At 37.6% G+C, this 19,614-nt stretch overlaps 3 protein-coding genes and 1 pseudogene across 6 annotated transcripts; 1 reads left to right on the top strand and 3 right to left on the bottom strand.

Annotated features, from left to right (window-relative positions):
* The first annotated feature begins 1,272 nt into the window (after nucleotides 1–1,272).
* LOC126783150 (methylthioribose kinase) lies at nucleotides 1,273–6,516 on the top strand. The gene is made up of 6 exons (XM_050508562.1): nucleotides 1,273–1,563; nucleotides 2,116–2,425; nucleotides 2,999–3,173; nucleotides 3,333–3,534; nucleotides 5,439–5,650; nucleotides 5,976–6,516. Exons 1-6 carry the CDS (start codon nucleotides 1,378–1,380, stop codon nucleotides 6,142–6,144), a joined length of 1,254 nt encoding a protein of 417 aa, XP_050364519.1. The 5' UTR covers nucleotides 1,273–1,377; the 3' UTR covers nucleotides 6,145–6,516.
* A 926-nt stretch (nucleotides 6,517–7,442) lies between these two features.
* On the bottom strand, nucleotides 7,443–8,276 carry LOC126782490 (uncharacterized; annotated as a pseudogene).
* A 5,666-nt stretch (nucleotides 8,277–13,942) lies between these two features.
* On the bottom strand, nucleotides 13,943–15,984 carry LOC126782779 (cinnamate beta-D-glucosyltransferase). Of its 4 annotated transcripts, none has more exons than XM_050508091.1 (2): nucleotides 14,316–15,984; nucleotides 13,944–14,171 (listed from the first exon to the last, which is right to left on the bottom strand). In XM_050508091.1, the coding sequence occupies exons 1-2, from the start codon at nucleotides 15,918–15,920 to the stop codon at nucleotides 14,115–14,117; spliced, it is 1,662 nt and encodes a 553-aa protein (XP_050364048.1). In that variant the 5' UTR covers nucleotides 15,921–15,984; the 3' UTR covers nucleotides 13,944–14,114. The 4 variants fall into 4 exon arrangements, with proteins under 4 accessions (XP_050364045.1, XP_050364048.1, XP_050364046.1 ...); XM_050508089.1 differs by having other exon boundaries at nucleotides 13,944–14,243; XM_050508090.1 differs by having other exon boundaries at nucleotides 14,244–15,984.
* Nucleotides 15,985–17,357: 1,373 nt separating this feature from the next.
* On the bottom strand, nucleotides 17,358–19,414 carry LOC126784892 (uncharacterized). The gene is made up of 3 exons (XM_050510430.1): nucleotides 19,152–19,414; nucleotides 18,615–18,678; nucleotides 17,358–17,552 (listed from the first exon to the last, which is right to left on the bottom strand). The coding sequence occupies exons 1-3, from the start codon at nucleotides 19,362–19,364 to the stop codon at nucleotides 17,527–17,529; spliced, it is 303 nt and encodes a 100-aa protein (XP_050366387.1). The 5' UTR covers nucleotides 19,365–19,414; the 3' UTR covers nucleotides 17,358–17,526.
* Between the last annotated feature and the right edge of the window lie 200 nt (nucleotides 19,415–19,614).

Consider the following 19,614-nt stretch of genomic DNA (forward strand, 5'->3'; position numbering starts at 1 on the left):
GGTGGCATTTTGAGGGCGGTACGGTCTACGCGCGCTTTTGGATGAGTGCTGCCAAACCACCAACGACCTCGACTTAACAGTAAACACGTGGCGGTGATTGGGTGATTTACTATTACCGTACCTTGAAAATAAAGAAAATTAGTTACTGCAGAAATCCAATTTTTATCTGTGTATATGAGAATTTGGACAAATTATATTAAGTAGCAAATCATGTTATAAAATAATCAATCAGTTTTGTATTTCCAATTATGAGAGTATGAATTTCGAGTCAACATCTGAAACAGCGGAGCTCGAGGAGGAACCAGGTTCAGGCGACCCGGTGGAGGCAATGGAGCTATAATTAAATCTGGAGGAAAACGATGGTTTTGGTTAGGAGTAATACAAGGGCTATGTTAGTCCAGATACTTATATGGTGTTTCGAGAATCGAGAGATTCGCTTGCCCAAATCCTGATAAGTGTACTATGTGGTTTTAGGCCTGATGGTTTTGGCGGCAAGTTATCTTTAATTTCAATTATTCATTTTTTTTCTTTGTGTTTTAATTTTCTTGGATTTTCCGATTGTTCAAAAAAATTTGCTTGGTTTGTTTCTAGGCTTATTTTAAATTGTTTTGGTTTGGAACTCTTTAGTTTTGTTGTGAAACTCTTATTTTTGCCTGACTTAGTATAAGTCGGTCATATGACATTTCGCCTTTGAAATACAATTTCCACAAATTTCAAACTAAAAAATACGAAGAGAAAACTCTAGCAACAAACTAACTTTATTTTGTTAGAAATTAGAATGCTTTAGGGACAAATAAGAAATAACTGTTCAGAGTCACATCAAACTTTTGAAATACAATTATTAGTGAGTTACAACTTACAACTTACAAACATGACACACGATTTATATGCATACACATCATTACACTAGCTGGGTATGTAATCGACTTTCCTAATCATACACAAGGTAAGAAGATCATTCACTACCTCAGCAAACAAACTGAGGGATAATCTGATTGAAGGTGTAACTCTGATCTTGAGCTAAATTATATAAACAAAAATTGGCCTAAATAGTTGTTTATTCAAGTCAAAGCTGGTAGAGCATCCATTCCCATCCAATTTGTTTCCTAAAAATTGAAGAATCCGGTGCCCTTCATGCTGCACTGCGATTTCTAGGAACAAAATAGTCCAATCTCAGTTTCATACAACAAGTCACAACTGGACCAGGTTCATTGCACCAATCCAACAAAGTCCTCACTCCTCAGTCCTCCTCCCTATAAAGACTTGCATTAGTCCCATCAAAACCCCGACGTTATTCTTGTGTCTCAACCTCTTCACTTCATTCTTAAACCCCCCAAACTCCAAACGTTAGTCGTCGTCATCTTCACCGCCGCAAACATGGCCTTCTCCGAGTTCAAGCCACTAGACGACAAGTCGCTCATTGAGTACCTAAAGGCCACACCCTCCCTCTCTTCCAAGCTCAAGAACAACTTGGACAACTTGACCATCAAGGAAGTCGGCGACGGCAATCTCAACTTCGTCTTCATCGTCGTTGGCGCTCATGGCTCTTTCGTTATCAAGCAGGTTATGGTTTTGCACCATCTGGGTTGTAATGGGTATTTCGTATTTGATTAAATAACTTGTTGGGTACAAACAAGTTTTGAGCTTTGATGTTATTGGGTTACTGCTGGCTGTTTCTGTCAGTTTGGTTAAAATTTTATGAACTTGATAGAGGGAAGCAAAAGGATTGATCTTTAATGTTCCATGATGCAATGTGTTATTGGGTTACTGTAGGCTCTTAGTGGTAGAGTTGGTTAAGAATGGCTGGGTTCAATATGCTAGAGAGCTTGATATTTGGGTTAAAGGATTGAGCAACTGTTATTGTTATATTCTTTTCCTTAGTCTCGTTCTTCGTTGTTGCTTTTTCTTTGCTGGTTTGTCAGGCTTTAATGAAGTTTATCCATTGAACAAAAAAAATAAAAAAAGATTGAGCAACTGTTCTCTATTGGGTAACTACTGGATGTTTGTGTTGATTGATTAATATAGTATTGGATTCCGATATGTGAGAGACTTCTATTGGGGGGCTAAAGAATCGAGCTTTGATGTTCTGAAATGTGTTGTTGGGGGGTTTTGCAGGCTCTTCCATACGTGCGTTGTATAGGCGAGTCATGGCCGATGACAAAGGAAAGAGCTTATTTTGAGGCACTGGCACTAAGAGAGCACGGTCGTTTGAGTCCTGATCATGTGCCTGAAGTTTATCATTTTGATCGGACTATGTCTTTGATTGGCATGCGCTATTTGGAACCTCCACATATCATATTGCGGAAGGGATTGATTGCTGGAATTGAGTACCCTTTGCTGGCTGACCACATGTCAGACTATATGGCAAGGACCCTGTTCTTCACTTCTCTCATTTATCATAATACTACTGACCACAAGAAGGCAGGTATGCTGTGTTAATTGATATTCTATTACTTGCTTACACATGCCTTCTGCTTCATTAATAGAACACATGTTCAGATGCTTCCACATTCATATAGAAACAACTTAATTGGTTGGGGAGTAAATAGTTACAGTGTTTGAACATAGATATGTCGATTACTACTTGGCCTATATTATATGAAATTCAGAGTTTAGGAGCTGTGTTCTACTAAACATGTTCATTTTTTTTATGGGTCCGAGTCTTTTTAAGTATTGTTAGGCTACATATTGAACATGGCAACGTGTAAGGTGATTTTAATTGTGTTAGAATCATATAGGGAGCCTCTCTATATGCATTGTTGATCTGTTATTATCGTTACAACTTTGGGGCACTCCTCTTAGTAAATTTAGTATAATGTGAATTTTAGTTTGTTGTTGCATTGAACTAAGTTCTTGGGACCTCTTGCTAATATATGTAATTTTTTCTGCTAATAATGGAACTTAGTCCTTGGTCACAAGGAATTTCTCTGTTCTTTTTTCTTTGTGAAATCTACCGTATATTACTTTAAAAGATCATCTGAAAGTGCCCTTTCTGCAGTTGCTGAGTTTTGTGGAAATGTGGAGTTATGTAGGCTCACTGAGCAAGTTGTTTTCTCTGACCCTTACAAAGTATCTGAGTATAATCGCTGGACTTCTCCTTATCTTGATTCTGATGCTGAGGCTGTGCGAAAGGATAATGCTTTGAAGCTTGAAGTTGCTGAGTTGAAATCTATGTAATAAAAATATCTTATCTTAGCATCATTGTCAATTTTTTGATGATGACTTTCCATTGGTTCCCCTTGTAGCACTGATCTTTGTAGAAATATCATCCAGTAGTCCCTGCGTTTGACTGGCATCAAGTGGTTTGACTGATCAAGTTGCTATTTCTTTAGGTTCTGTGAGAGAGCCCAAGCCCTAATACATGGAGATCTTCACACTGGTTCCGTGATGGTGACTCCTGATTCAACTCAAGTTATAGATCCAGAATTTGCATTTTATGGACCAATAGGTTTCGATATTGGAGCTTTTCTGGGAAACTTGATTTTGGCTTTCTTTGCCCAAGATGGGCATGCTGATGAACAAAATGATCGAAAAGTAAGTGATTGTCTATATTGTTCTGTCAGTTTTTTATGGTCCAGTGTTGATCCTATAACTTATTACATTCATTTATTCGTTTCTTTGTAAGGAACCATTTCTAGTATCTTGATACTACAATATTTTTGCAGCTTGGTATCTCTCTTTTGCATACTGTTTATCATACTCTTTGATGTTATTTTGGTTTTTGGTGTTATAGTCCATAATAGATAAGTAGATCATTAACTTGTAGTTATAGACAGGGCCAGCCCTGAGAAATCAGGGGCTCAAGGCGAGTTATAGAATGAGGCTCGTGACACTCATATATATGGCCACATTTTTTAAAATTCTATATGTAGTAAAATAACTTGATCAAAAACTTATAAAATCTTAAATTTACAACAAATACCATTCTGTATACTAATTATATGCGAAAATCATGAGGTCAAACCTTAAATTACAAGTAGTATATCAAAGCTTGCTTGTCAGTGAGCATATATGTTGCTTGAAAGTTTTAGAATTCAGACTTTAGTTGGTGAGAAAACTCCATATAATCACATACTTTTTGAAAGACCATATTGTTTAGTCTACCACCCCAAACTCGAGTTGGGTACTTGTATTGTTATTACTTGATAATCTTACGCAACAGATTTCATTTGTACTATTTAAATGGTAATTGACTGGTTATGATATGTAGAGTGAAAAAAGATGAATGTAAACTAATATTTATTGTCTACGTACAAGTATGTGAGTTGTATACATACAATAACTAGCTATAGTGAGGGAATGAAGGAAGTGATTATCAATTACAGTGAGATAATTAATTGATGGAATGAAGAAAGCTAGTGATCGACCAATAACTATTTTCCATCTATCATAATATTTTCACAAACTTGGGGCCTCTATAGATGGGGGCTCTAGGGGGAAGCCTCTTGAGCCTACCCTCAAGGTTGGCTCTGTTAATAGATACTGTCAAGTACATATACTCTCACCTGACTTCAGCACATTTAGTTGTGGTTTATGCAAAAGAATCTATTTATTTCTTCGCTGTATGACTTAGCATTTATGAAATCCTTCTCATCTTGCCATTTTATCAAATTGATAGTGAAGAGTACCCTATAGTGTTCATGTACATAACTAATTTGTTACTTTGAAATGTGGTAATAGAGTACCTACTGTACCGTCCATTTGCTTAGTTTTACCCTGAACATAATAATAATATCTTCTGGTAATTGGTTGAGCATATGCATTAGTCTCACTGTTGAATCATCTCTGGACTATTGAGGTAAAAGAACAAAACTGTTTTAAACTAAAATTGTTTGAGAAGGCTTTCTCTTCACATAATAAAATTTAAACTCTGACGGTCTAAACATTACCTTAGAAACTTTGTACTTTATAAAGAAAAACAGAGTTTAGAGAACGTTTTTTTTTTTCAACTTTATAGTGGTTGGTCTTTGTTACCAGTGATTATGCATTTGGCAGTTGGAATTAGACAGAAAATGAGTTATCTGTAATATTGATAATAGGAGTTGTTGATTAGGAAAAAAAAAAAGAGTAGGAGATGATGTAGAGCTGGTCCTTTGCATTTTATAGTCTACGTGAGATTGCTCTCAGCTTCCACTGCTGTATTTGGACTCAGGAATCTTATTTGCACTGTCATTGTACTTTTAACACTTTGTGGATTATTGTATCTTTTATCCAAAATTTCACCAAAATATGCATTTGACTCGTGATGTGGTCTGCATTCAAAATTAAACTTTAGTTAGTTTGTAACAATGTTTGGATTAGTCCGAAATTCTGGATGTTATCAGAAACATGTTACAAGTAATGAGGTCATTACATTGACCCATAATTTGACTTGCTATTTCTTATGGTTCATTTAATGTGAGTCTTAAGTATCATATCAGACCTTCTTTGTGGTGCAGGCATACAAGGCTTGGATTTTGAGGATAATTCAAAATACATGGAACCTTTTCCACAGAAAATTCATTGCACTATGGGATGCGAACAAAGACTCTGGTGATGCGTATCTTCCTGCAATTTATAACAACTCTGAGCTTCAACAGCTTGTACAAGACAAATTTATAAAAGATTTGTTGCATGATACCCTTGGATTTGGAGCTGCGAAAATGATAAGGTAAGAGAGACCCCCTTTTGTTACTTCATCCATGCAATTTCTCATATTTGTTATTTTTCAGAAGTTTTACCATTTTGCTCTGTGCTTCCCATAATATTGAATATCTCTCAAGCTTCAGTCTTCTTCGTTTGATTTGTTATCAGTTTCTGGCAGGTTTCCATGTTGAATGATTGTTTACTAAAAATTACACACTAATAGATTGATGAATATAATGCATGTTTGTACCATGTATAGCTTGTGTGCGATTATTCTCTATATTTTGAATCTTTGATTTCTTTGTGTAAGCTGTTGATATAATTGCTCGGTAAAACATATTAATCGGCAGGAGAATTGTTGGCGTGGCACATGTTGAAGATTTTGAGTCCATCACTGATGCTAGCAAGAGAGCGGGTTGCGAGCGACGGGCACTCAAGTCTGCAAAGCTGATTCTCAAGGAGAGGAGAAAATTTCAAGCCATTGGGGAAGTTGTTTCAGCCATTCAACAAATCCAGTAATGACTTAAGATGCATTAGCGTACTGTTTTACCAAACAGAGCGTACTGTTTTACCAAACAGACAACCAGAGGCGGACAAAAAGATGTCGGAAAAGAGTTTCAAATGGGAATTGCAACTGATCTCCTTGTGGCTGGATAGATAAATGTTTGGATAATAAAAACATGACTCATGTATATTCACTATGCTGTGTCTGTGAGTCCTTATTGTTCCATTTGATTACCCTCATCGCCCTTGTTTTGAGCTTGACATGAGCCAGTGTATGATAATGTCATCGAACATAGAGGCAGCAAAAGTAGCACTAGTGAGTTTGAGAGCGTTCTTTCTGGAGAAAGTTTAAATTGTTGAATTTTTCGGGAAGTGTTAATCACTTAATCCATAATGATGCTCAGTTCCTCTGCTATACCAACTTATTTCGATCTTATAAATCGAAGAAAAAAAGGTGGATACTTATGCAACTTATGCTCTTAACTGGTCTAGGGGATTGGCTTGCTTATTTTTCCACTAGGAGCGAGGCAGCATTAGGTATTCCTCTTCTATGACTTTGTTACCTTCACCTCCAACGAGTGCCACAAAAAAGCTACGTCGAGGTGGACTAGCCACAATCTGTTATGAACTTGGAATGAATGAGTCACCCCCAACTGCACTTTGAAAGCACCCAGATTAACACAGGAGAAAATATTGTGTAGATCAACAGACAAGGCCCCCGCGCTGGACTTACCTAGGTCTAGTGCACCCCCACCCTCAGCCAAAGCAAGGGAAACAACAAATGACCGAGGCAGCATCTGCTGAGTCGATAGATGTAGACATGAGGATGGGAAGATCTCCATTTTAAATGATGATTTAAGTAGGGAGAAGAGGCAAATTGTGCTAGGATTTTGTACTGGTGAGTGGTAACGGCAATAGTACGAGACTGGAGCAAGTTAGAATCATGTTCTTCTCTTCTAACTTTGGCTATAGCAACATTAACAGATGATTAATAATAAGATGCCAAAATTATCTATGCTCTGACTTCTGAGTTGATTTTTATACGTACCTCAAAATCTCATCTCATCTTTTGGTCTGATATTCGATCGAAGGTCATATCATTGGATATTAGAAGATGAAACACTAAATCTACCAATCCCACTTGCAATAAGGCAAGACAAATATATAACTTGAAGAGACGGAAACGTAACTTCCTTAAATAATCTCTTATTTATTGATGTAATTTCATAGAATTTCACATCAGTACGTTCTTATTTCTCTTTTTTATTGTTCTTGCGTATTTCTACCACAGATCACAGATGCCAATCTATGGTCTATCCTCGATACTTGGCCTTGTAATCAGCCCAAAGCTGATTAACATTCTTTCCCAAAATATCAGAGAAGTAATTAACATTAAAACTGCTGTTCAACTCAGCAACAAAGCTACCTTTCAAAGTAGTACAGTAATCCAAAAACCTAGCGGTAAGATCATAACCTTGGTCCCATCTATCCCCTTGACCTGGCTTAACCCAGTGACTCGGTGCATACCCAGCCTTCAACCTCACGAAGTCTGCAATTCCTTCGACCAATCCATCTGGTGACCTTGGGCTTGACCATTCCCACCATACTGCCATATGTGAGCCGATTTGTGGTAAAGCACACCTGTAAACTCCCTTTTTACATTACCTGAGAGGACATGCATGGTATTAAACTATGGTCTTCAGCACAACAAATAGAAATGCTTAAGAGTTTGGAAAAAGTACGTAATATATATCATGTGTTTCTGAAATTCTGATCAAGCTTGTAATAACAAAATGAGAGCATCCATATCTAAGTGTTTTCGTTTATACCTGAGTAGCCTGCTATGTATTTAGCGCTGAGATGAATCTGGTCGTTGATAGCATACGCCACGCCGTCCATGTTGTCGATAAACAAGCTGACTTTGGGTACGTTTTTTCTATCTGCGACGTTGTTTTGTTGGAAGGTCTTCCCGATGAAATTGGCCGCGTTGATCAGGTATCGCTTGCTGTAGTCTGCTCCGATGTCTCTGTTATATCGTTGATAGCGGTGTTAGTGACTGTGTACTCGACTGCATGGGCCGCATGAAGGCATGCAAGTGTTATGAGAAGGGGCGGAAGGGCAAGGAGAAGCACATTGTTTCGACCCATAGTTGTAAAACAGCTTTGTTGTTACTATTGGGTTCTTTACGAAATTTACCAAGCACTCCATGGTTTATATAGAGATCTGTGTACATTGACTCAACTGTTAAACCATCATTTAGGCCTCATAATTTAGCCCGCGGATCCGAAAAATCCGCGGAGACCCGCAAGCCCAATGAGATTTTACCCGGTCCGGTCCGTGAGAAAGTCCGCCAAAACACAATTCCGTGGGTAGAGCACCGGACTTAGTTTAGAGATGTGAAATCCAGCCCGGCCCGTAAAAATCCGCCAAAAAATAAAATTTTATACATGCATATAATATATTATACATATATTAATTATATGTCTTTTTTAGTAATAATTATCTATAAAATATTATATATGTTAATAATACTATATTTAAAATTTTATACTAGATTTAAAATAAAATTGTAACATTATGAAACAACTATATGAAGTATATGAAGTAAACTTCTCGGGATTAATTGACACTAGCTGATATTTAGGTTAGGGACCGTGTTAAAACTTCATCTAATTCGGACCTCGTCTGACCGTCAGAATTTCCGGTAAACTGAAAACACCACTAATATGCTCTAAGGGAGAACCCATTACCAGGATGCGAACGTCGAAAGCCGTTTGCATATATGAAATCATCTAGTTTTTGTCACTGATCGTGCGTGGTTGCACCAAGGAAACTCATTTGGCAAAGTCTCGGTCAATAGGGTTTTACTATCTCAAAATGCCTCTTTTTTTGCTGACCGTATGTACGGACAGTCAAACTATGTCCAAAACGGACAAAAATTTTACAAGGTCCCTAAATATATATACCGATCACATCTGCTGGTGTCGATCGACCGTATTTAGAACCGGAGTTGTCGATTACCGAAGTGTCCACTAATGTATCATAACATTTATACTAGGTTTAAAATAAAACTATCGCATTATGAAGTGACTATATGAAGGAAACTTCTCGGGATTAATCGACACCAGCCGATGTGATCGGTACTTATATGTAGTGACCCTGTAAAAATTTCATCTAATTCAGACCTCGTTTGACCATCAGAATTTCCAATAAACCGAAAACACCACTACAAAGATGTGAACGCCGATAGTTGTTTGCATATTTGATTTCAATATGTCAAAATGCCTCTTTTTTATTGACTGTATGTATGAACAGTCAAACTATGTCCAAAACAGACGAAATTTTTACGGGGTCCCTAAATATATATACTGATCACATCTGCTGGTATCGATCAACCATATTTTGGACTGGAATTGTCGATCGCCTAAGTGTCCATTAATGTATCATAACTTTTTATATTAGGTTTATAATAAAACTATCACATTATGAAGTGACTATATAAAGGAAACTTCTCAAGTCAATCGACACCAGCGATGTGATCGGTATATATATTTAGTGACCCTGTAAAAACTTTCATCCAATTCAGACCTCATTTAACTGTCAGAATATCCGGTAAACTAAAAACACCACTAATATACCCTAAGAGATGACCCATTACCAAGATGTGAATGCCAAAAACTGTTTACATATTTGAAATCACATAATTTTTGTCACCAATCATGCGTGGTCGCAATAAGGAAACCTATTTGGCAAAGCCTCGATCAATGGGGTTTTATTATGTTAAAATGCCTTTTTTTTGTTAACCGTATGTACTGATGGTCAAAGAATATTCAAAACGGAAGAAATTTTTACAGGCTCCCTAAATATATATATATATATATATATATATTTATATATAGACGGGGCTTTTCAGGTAAGGAAGCCCTTATCTTAGCTTAAGGTACGGATTTTCATTTTTAACTAACGTTTCGATCGAGTTTTCACATCTCCATCGTCCAATATCTAGGCTATAACGTATAGATCATATCCAAAAAATTTCACCCGATTCCATCACCGTTAAGGTACTCATAACTTCGATTTTCTACTCAAAATATGAACGGTTCAGGTTCGGCAAATTCAATACGCCCATTGGTTTTGATTAGTTTGATACCTTAACGATCATGAAATCGGCTGACATTTTTTGAAGATGATATATACGTTATAACCTAGATATTTGACGGTGGAGATGTGAAAACGCGATCGAAAAGTTATTAAAAATGAAAATTCATAGCTTAGCTTAAGGTACGGACCTCCGCACCTGAAAAGCTCCTTATATATATATATAGTCATTATCCAGAGTGAAGCTTCACTCTGAAATTACAAAGTGAAGTTCCAATTTTTGCACACTTTTCGGTCAAATGTTTTCACCATAAGCAATTTAATATTTAGATATGTTATTCAAGAACATATCTACAAAGTTTCATCTAATTTGACAATGGTTTGAGCTTTCAAAATTGAGATTTACACGAACGGTTCACGTTTAACAGTTTCAATTAATTTATTGATTTAATCTAATTTCAATACCTTAACAATGTTCGAATTAGATGCAATTTTGTGGAGATGATCTTGAATAACATACCTAAATATTGAATCGCTTATGGTGAAAAAATTTGCCTGAAAAGTGTGTTAAAATTAGAACTTCACTATGAAGCTTCACTCTGGATATGGACTATATATATATATATATATATATCACATCTATCGATGTTGATCGACAATATTTTGAAACTAGAATTTATTTGTGACTTTTTTTTAGAATGTTTTCTAATAATATTTTTATTGTTTCAAACCCTTAAATAAGAATATTATGTTTTTTTTAATATAAGCATGCAAGTCCCGTTTTAGGTTGGCGGGTTTATATCTTCATAATTGTGAAAATATCTGGCCCGGCCCGACCAGTTACTGAATTAAATTTACTAAGGCCTGGCCCGTTGATGAATCCTATGTCATATGGAACGAGTGTGCCAAGGATATAGTGGTGCTATGTTCATTATGCTAGTTTTTCTTTTGTCAAAAGGTTCAGTTGATATAGTGAAAATGAAGTACTAGCTCGCAGTCGTGAAGTGGGAATTGTAGATTTATTTCCAAATTTCTATATATAATGGATGGTATCTTCCGATTTGGTTGATTCCATTTCTTAATTTTCCGGATCCACGATCCCATATCATTTTTGTCTTTTGATATCCATGCGCACATTCAAGTATGATAATAAGACGTGTACGTGATTTGGAATTTTGGATCATAACTTATGGTGTGGATTGCTCCAGGACCAATGATTCAAGTATTCATAAATCATCTCCACTCCTATAATTAGAAATCACTTTTTAGTATCAACAGCTTCATTAACTTTTTAAAATTCTCAAATTGTCCCCCACATATACAAAGAGTATAAAAAGTAAAAATATTAAACAATGATCTTTTCTGTAATATAACGACAAGTGAAAGAATATAAATGCGGAAATAGCACAACAAAGAAAAGAAAAAAAATTCCTCTTGAAACGAATTTGCACGAGAGTTGACAGTTAGCGCACGATCTCAACACGATGCTTAGTAATTATTTGACGGTGTTATACAATTCATGACCAAAATTTGTAACCTAAGCACAAGATCATCATCTGTATTTGGTGGTTGTAGGTTCATGACGAATTTGAAAAATGAATGATAAAACATGCTTATGCAGGAATCACAACGTTAAACTTATAATTTAGAATAATTTTAAAGATTTCAAAAAAATAAAATAAACGTAGCACATTGTAATTGGACCAACGGAACACAATTGAGAGCATTCAACACCCTCGTACAATTAAAGGCAGTTTGCCCTATTAAAAAAAACAGTTGATTTCACACAAAAAAAAAAACACCCTCGTACAAGTTTACATGCACATCCTTGTCAAAAAATGTCACCTCAATTACGTACGTCCCTGGTCCCTTATTTGGGGTAGCTAGCAGATCGATCACCTACCTACTCACGATCGAATTGTGATAAAACATTATGCACTTTAATCATTTGAGTTTCCCTTTTTCTTTGTGTTTTGTTTTTGGAGTTGCCTATATGCCATGGTTGAAGTTTTGCGTTGCGGTGGTTTCCACTTTCCAGCTCGTTGAAATGATCACATAATATGTGGATTACAAAGCTTTACAATAACAATGTTCTCATCAATATATATATTTGATTAAAGCTTTCTGATATAATTAGTTTTCAAAATTGTCTTTTAACAAAAACATTGTAGTCTTTCAAGTACTTTGATGAGACAATTGATCAGAAATTCAGATCCGGAGAAAAAAAAATCCGAACTCCAAGTGGACCAAATAGCTAGGCAAGTACATTTCAAAAAAAGATTGATGACTAAATAGTAGATAAGAAATAGTTAATTAAGCCAGATCGACTACTTGGTATAGACAATTATCGGAAAACAATGTATATTTGACTCTCGGTGAAGAGTAATTAGAGATGTCACAAGAGAATACCAGAAAGGGATAGATGTTGTTTTGATAACGCTTCAAATTAAACACATACCTTCGCTGAAGATATAAGAATTAAGCATACTTGGGCGAGATCATGATCGATACAAAGTTACAAAAACAGTTACATGTACGTAACATCATTTTGCTATGACAGGACATGCGTGACATTAATTAGAGAACGAGCGAGCGTATATATATATGCGATTGAGAATTTGCTAGCCTCATGCATGTTTCTGTTCCCTCGGTCGGTTATATACAATTCAACCTGGTGCCTTTACTTTGACATCATGCATATATGTACGTTTCCCGTTAACTCCAGTTTTGGATTATTCTCTTCGAGTTTTTGTCTATATATGCTCATTCATGCAACCCAGTTTCCCTTGTGACGAAATACTTCTCTCATAAGGTTGCATGAAGCAGTTTGATACATTTCTGTCGCACCAAACATGACTGAGGAAAAGAAGAATCACAGGTCGAGAGCATGTCCGGCAGGGTTTTGGGTATTGTTTACGTACTCAGCTTGTTGTACAAAACCATATGAAATATTTCGCACCTTTTTTCATTTTTTTTAACAAGAGAACCGTTCCTGGTATTCATTTAAAACAACACTCATTTTAGTGCTTAATTTCAATAAAAGAACATGTTTAGAAAAAAAAAAAACAAAGGTTTTACCTCTAGTGCACAAGTGCAGGGATGTAAGTTCATCAATTCTCTCAGTCCAAGAAGTCTTCTCTACTTTCCCGGAGGGTCAGTGACAATTTTGTTAGATGGCCTCTCTAGCTAGAATGTACGAACAAACCTCCTAGCTACAAGGCTTCCAAAACTTGCAAAAACAAAATATTATCTGACAGTCTGATAGAATGGCCATTCCATTTTACATTCTGTGGATGCATAATTGATAGTTTGATGCTGCAACTGTATCGTGGAAGAGCCTATATATAACAAATGAACTGCATGGCTGGCTACAGCTCTATATTTACCCGATAACCGTTAGGTGCAACTTATCTTCGTGATAGGGTTTATCCTTATCTCGAGCAAGTAAATTAAGTACATGCCTGGAACCATCAGATTTCTCATACTTGATATCAATGACAACTGTAATCTCTCAACAATCAAGAGCGTGTGAAGTTACTAACAAAAAAAAGCTCGAACATAGATAGGACAAGCATGCATGCATGCTATACGAGTGATGCTGACTTGCACAATTCAACGAGTATTTGACAAATTATAAGAATACAAAAGGGATTATATTAGGGAAGCAGAGAGCTAGATAAGAACAGATGAGTTACATTCCAAGAGACAAAATTAAACTATAAAAAAGAAGCATGCATCCACAGCGTCTGATCCCTAGACGCCTACTTGTAGACCACAATTACAATACAATTGCAAAAAAAAAAAATGTAAATAAGGCATACCACACATGGTATTTCAGTTATTCCAAATTCCATACTAATTCTGTAACATATATTAGCGAAACCCCCTTACGACTCAACCAGTTCAACCTTTCCATTGATGGGATTCGACTCCGCGATTTCAACCTTCCCATTGAGAGCCTTCAACTCAGTGATTTCAACCTTTCCATTGATGGGATTCAACTCCGCGATTTCAACCTTCCCATTGAGAGCCTTCGACTCAGTAATTTCAACCTTCCCATTGATGGGATTCAACTCCGCGATTTCAACCTTCCCATTGAGAGCCTTCGACTCAGCGATTTCAACCTTTCCATTTGGTGCCTTAGACACGGGGACATCAGTGACTCCATTAATCTTTACCTCTACTGGTGCAGCGTTACCATTCAGCTTTGAATCAACATAATCGGCAACCCCATTAATCTTTGATTTGACATAATCCACAGCTGTTGACTTACAGTTAAGTGTCGCGCTGATCCTCGTGACCTCGTCGACAAAGGCTTGGAGGTTCCTGTCTGATGACCCACCCTCGGAAAAGGCAGCCTCAGCCGCGGCTTTCCACTTCAAGGCGCTTTGCTTCATCTCCGCTGTCCTGGGACCCGAAGTTGCCTCGAGCAAGCACTTCTCTACCTCTTCTCTAGGGATCACCCTGTCTTCCGCCTCTCCACGGCACATTCTAACACCCACCTTAAACACGTCCACCAAATACTTGGCGTCGGTCACTTGGTCACCCCATTGCGGGAATGCCACCACGGGCATTCCGGAAGTGAGTGATTCCATAGTTGAGTTCCACCCGCAATGAGTCACAAAGCAAGCTGTGGAAGGATGCTCCAAAATTTTCTCCTGTGGGCTCCATTGCACAACTTTGCCTCTATCTCCTGCCTTTTCCAAAAACCCTTCAGGCAGAACCAGAAGTTCTAAGCCGGAATCAGGGTGTGGGGGCTTCATCACCCATATGAAGGAAACTCCAGAGCTCAATAAGCCGTGAGCAATCTCATCCACTTGCTCCTGCTTCAAGTACACCACACTTCCGAACGAGATGTACACGACAGATGATTTAGGCTTGGTGTCAAGCCAGCCAATGATGGAGTCGTCGGCCTTCATGAAGTCGCCCCGGACAGCGTTTTGGGCTTTTGGGTTCTTGAAGAGAGGACCAACTGCCTTGATCGGGCAGATACGAGCCATATACTCGATGATCTCGCTCTCAAGTTCTTGGAAAGTGTCCATCAATATGCAGAAGGGCTTATGCAGGTTCCCATACTGCCCCAATATGGCCCTCCTCAGAAACGGGTAGGGAGTAGTTGGATACAAGAAGCTAGGCACTTCATCGTACTTCAACAGCGGCATTGATGGAATCTGAACATCGCAAAACATGTCTGATTCCGAAGGGAAGGGGACCAAGCCATGATAGAAGTGATAGTAGGCAGCGAGACAAGCGGCGGATTGCACCCAGAGCATAGCCGAAGGAAGCCCTAAACTCTCAGCCACGTCACACACCCATGGGATGAAAGGGTTGTTGATGAGGCACGAGACAGGGCGACCTTGCTCGGCGTTTTTCTTGATCATTTCAGGAATGACTTCCTTGCCGACCAGCTCGAGCTGCGGGAGGTACAAGTCCAGGTCCTGGCGCATAGGCTCGTCCTCGGCCCATCTGTCTTCGAAGAATTCGAACCGGATGAATCCATCTCCAACTGGTTTAGGCTCGTCGGTGATGCCGTTGGACTTGCGCATTTCCTTGCCAACGCATTCGGCGGTGCAGAAAGTGACGAGGAGGCCCTTGGCAGCGAGGCGCTTCCCAAGGCGGAGGAGTGGGTTTACATGGCCTTGACCGATGAAGGAAACCAAGAAAACATGGACCAATGATGATTCGGAACCCATTTCGACTGTGTTATTAGATACGAGAGACTTGAGGGTGCTGAGTGTGTTTGTGGGTTTGGATGGAGAGAATGGGTAAGAAGAGTGTAATATATACCTGTGGACTTGGTGCTGGATGAGATCGTATTGTCTAGTTTATTCTGCGAATCAATGTGACCGTTAGGTGTGTAACTATATATTCACATCCCACGCGCCCTAATTGAAAGTTGGTTCAAGGAGTTCCTTAAGTGTTAAAAATAAAACAAAACACGCCACAAGAAACGTAACTTAGGAGGACATAGAATATGATCAGTGAGCGGCGGAGAATGAGGTGGGTTGGGTATGTCAACAAGAAAACTAAGTAACCAAAATTTGTATTGCTCATTGGTTCTCCTACGTTGGCTATCCATACAAAACAAATGGCTTGTTCAAAGTTCAGATTTTTTAAAAAAATCTCTTTTTCCTACGTGGTTAATTTAAAGGCCAATAATTGATATTTGACGACGAGTCCAACCAACCAACACTCTAATTTACACGCTTATTTTATAGTAGAAGGTAAATTTTTTATATTATTAAATCATATTATTCACACAAAAAATCCAAAATCTTATACTCTTTTGCTCTTTATTACGTTGACTCTTCTGTTTTAGTGTTTGGTAATTTAGTTTTTGGATTCATGACTTGTTCATTAGATAAATTTACTCTTTTCATTTTAATTGCAGTTGTGAGATAGAGAGACTGAACATCAGGTGAGATATCGATCATCTCCTCTTATGCATAATGAAATATCAAACAAAGACGTGTAGAAATAAATTTGAAATAGTTTGTTTCTGATGACAAATATCGATATATTTAATTTAAGAATAACATAGTGAAAAAAAATTACACTTCGCGCAAATAAGAGTAATTTTTTTACCCCCAATCATATAAGTTTCTAGTTCCACCAATGACACACACTTATAAAATATATCACTAATTATGTACGTCTTGATTCGACATTTCAAATAAAAAAATGTATAGATGATCGATTACATATATGAACAAACATTGCACATATAGAATTATGAAACGCTCCACCTTTCTATACGTGAGTACAAAACGGATTCTTTCGTTTATGTGAAGGAAGAGAGCGAGCCAAAAGTATCTACTTAATTGCTACGATTAAGTGGCCTTGTAATCTTCCCTTAAGTAGGCATTGCAAATTTTTTGTAAATGTGTTGTGGTTCTAACTTGCATGAGAATTTTTTTTTTAATAAGGTAGAAGATCAGCCCCTAATTGATCCTACCCCTCTTCCATTATTATTAATCATATTGTTGTGCAAAACCATAAGGTACATAGCACCTAATGTAACGACCCCAAAATTTCAAGCTTAAAAACTCAAAATTTCAAAGTCGTTAAACACCAAACAATTTCAACGAATCGAAATCATTTAAAATGCCACAGCGGATCATCTTTGAGTTCAAAATACAACTCAGTTAAACCGATTATTACAACCCAAATTATAATTCAATATTATAACAAATGGAATTGCGTAATCCTCACAACAAACTCACAAGATAGTCACACAAAATCCTCACACAAGCTGGAGATAAATAACTTCAAGTCCTCTGAGCGGTCCGTCAATTCCCGCTAATCCACACCTGCGGAGTTATCCACTACACCATCGAATTGGTGCACCGGGATTGTAAACACAAACCCGGTAAGCTTTACAGCTCGTATGAGTAAAATGAAAATATAACTCGCATATTAATATATATACGAAAATCCACAAATCAAACAAATATAAATGCACTCATGAGTTAATGGACGGCCCATCTGGTTGTCCCAAAGAAATATGAAAAGAAGCGCTCATGAGAAATTAAGTAACCCTTCTGGTTACCCAAATGCATTTATAATACGGGTACCAAGAACGCTGGTACACATCTGTTACCCCTCTCGTAATACACCGCCGATATTGGATAGCCACCCGCTACCCAACATCCAAACAATCTGAGTACCCATGAGCAGATAACCACCCGTTACCTCACATGCAGTACTAAGGCAAACAGACTAGAGCTCTAACTGTATCGTAACTTTCGCCCGGCCAAAGGCTAGGTTCCGACTTATCAAACACGTACAATAATCTCACATCATATTGTACCAAATCACGTCCGAAGACAAATCAACATTTTAACAATCTCAATGTTAAAATCACGTACAATAATCTCACATCATATTGTACAAATCAAAATCACATGCTCGATATTTAAATCTCGTCATCGAAATGACATAAATCACGATAAAATCATAACAGTATATTATATAGCAAACTATATATATATGTACATATTTACCATTTATACAATATATATATATAATCCATTATATCATATACATGTCATATTTCATAAACACGTCCGAAGACAAAAACTCGTCCGAAGACAAAACATTTTAACAAACTCATGTTAAAACCACGTACAATAATCACACCTCATATTGTACAAAAATCAAATCACATGCTCAATATTTAATTCTCGTCATTCGAAATGACCAATTCCAATGAATTCATAACAGTATATAATATAGCAAACTATATATATATATGTATTTATTACCATTTATACGATATATATGTAATCCACTATATTGTATACGTGTCGTAATTCAATCTTAAAAACTCTTGCAAAATCTTGAATCACCGCAAGGGTAGATTCGTAAATAAGTGAGATTTTACTCACCTTCTTTCCTGCGTGCAACTTCCACGACCCTGAAAGATATTTCCTCACTCGTTTCGTCAGTCACCTAATAGCACGATAAATGCTTAGAAAATGATACTTAAAATATCAGGTGACGAGTTCAGCACAACTAAATGTTGTTCATAAAACATTGTTCACAGAACACTGTTCATGTTACTAATCACTGTTTTTACTAAACCACTGTTCACAGTTATTGTTTTACCAAAATACTGTTCACAATTACTGTTTTACCATAACACTGTTCACAGATACTGTTACAGATCACTATTCACAGTTACTGTTACATATCACTATTCATACGGAGTTACTATTCACAGTTACTATTCATTCGGCGTTACTGTTCACCGACCGCCACCAATCATCACCAAATTTCACCACCATAACCTAAACAACATTTCCAACAACTTCCTAGTTGACACCAAGGTCTAAATCCGAGTTTAAACAGTCCAAACAACGAAGAACACAAAATCAGCACTATTCACAAACCCTATAAATTGAAATTTTGATTCGGGTACTTACACTTCGATTTGGCTCGATTCCTTTTGTGGGAATGTTGCTGGGACTGAGACAAGCAAAACCCTCCAAGAATCTCGAGCCATGGTGGCCGGAGGAGGCGCCGCCGCCACAGCAGTAACTTCCGGCGGTTGCTACACCGTGTGTGGTTGTCGCCGGAGTGCAAGGCGTAGCCCAAAAGATGGAGCTCGTCGAGCCCGTCAGTTTGATAGGTGGCATGACACGAGGCAACGTCGGATGGTGGAGAAATCGGCCGGAGAAGGTTTTTGGGTCGGGTGAACAGTACCGAGCTCGGGTGAACAGTAACCCGAGCTGATTTTTAGAAAAAATCTGATTTTTAATCTCCTTTCCTTCCTTTTATACTATTTCCAAAATCGGAAACGAACTTCCGACGTTAATAACTTTCGCGTCCGACGTCCGATTCGAACGCGTGACGTGTCCACAAACTCGTATCGATGAGCTCTACGAC

The sequence above is a fragment of the Argentina anserina genome, chromosome 2, assembly GCF_933775445.1.
Source record: "Argentina anserina chromosome 2, drPotAnse1.1, whole genome shotgun sequence".
Lineage (NCBI taxonomy): Eukaryota > Viridiplantae > Streptophyta > Magnoliopsida > Rosales > Rosaceae > Argentina > Argentina anserina.

Excerpts from the sequence above, each read along its gene's own strand:
- LOC126782779 (XM_050508088.1), bottom strand. The coding sequence starts at position 15,920 with ATGGGTTCCGAATCATCATTGGTCCATGTTTTCTTGGTTTCCTTCATC.
- LOC126784892 (XM_050510430.1), bottom strand. The coding sequence starts at position 19,364 with ATGCCACCTATCAAACTGACGGGCTCGACGAGCTCCATCTTTTGGGCT. Across the intron at positions 18,679-19,151 it reads GAATCGAGCCAAATCGAAGT|GTGACTGACGAAACGAGTGA; the intron begins GTAAGTACCCGA and ends TCGTGCTATTAG. Across the intron at positions 17,553-18,614 it reads AGTTGCACGCAGGAAAGAAG|TGGATAACTCCGCAGGTGTG; the intron begins GTGAGTAAAATC and ends TCGATGGTGTAG.
- LOC126783150 (XM_050508562.1), top strand. The coding sequence starts at position 1,378 with ATGGCCTTCTCCGAGTTCAAGCCACTAGACGACAAGTCGCTCATTGAG. Across the intron at positions 2,426-2,998 it reads TACTGACCACAAGAAGGCAG|TTGCTGAGTTTTGTGGAAAT; the intron begins GTATGCTGTGTT and ends CCCTTTCTGCAG. Across the intron at positions 5,651-5,975 it reads GGAGCTGCGAAAATGATAAG|GAGAATTGTTGGCGTGGCAC; the intron begins GTAAGAGAGACC and ends ATTAATCGGCAG.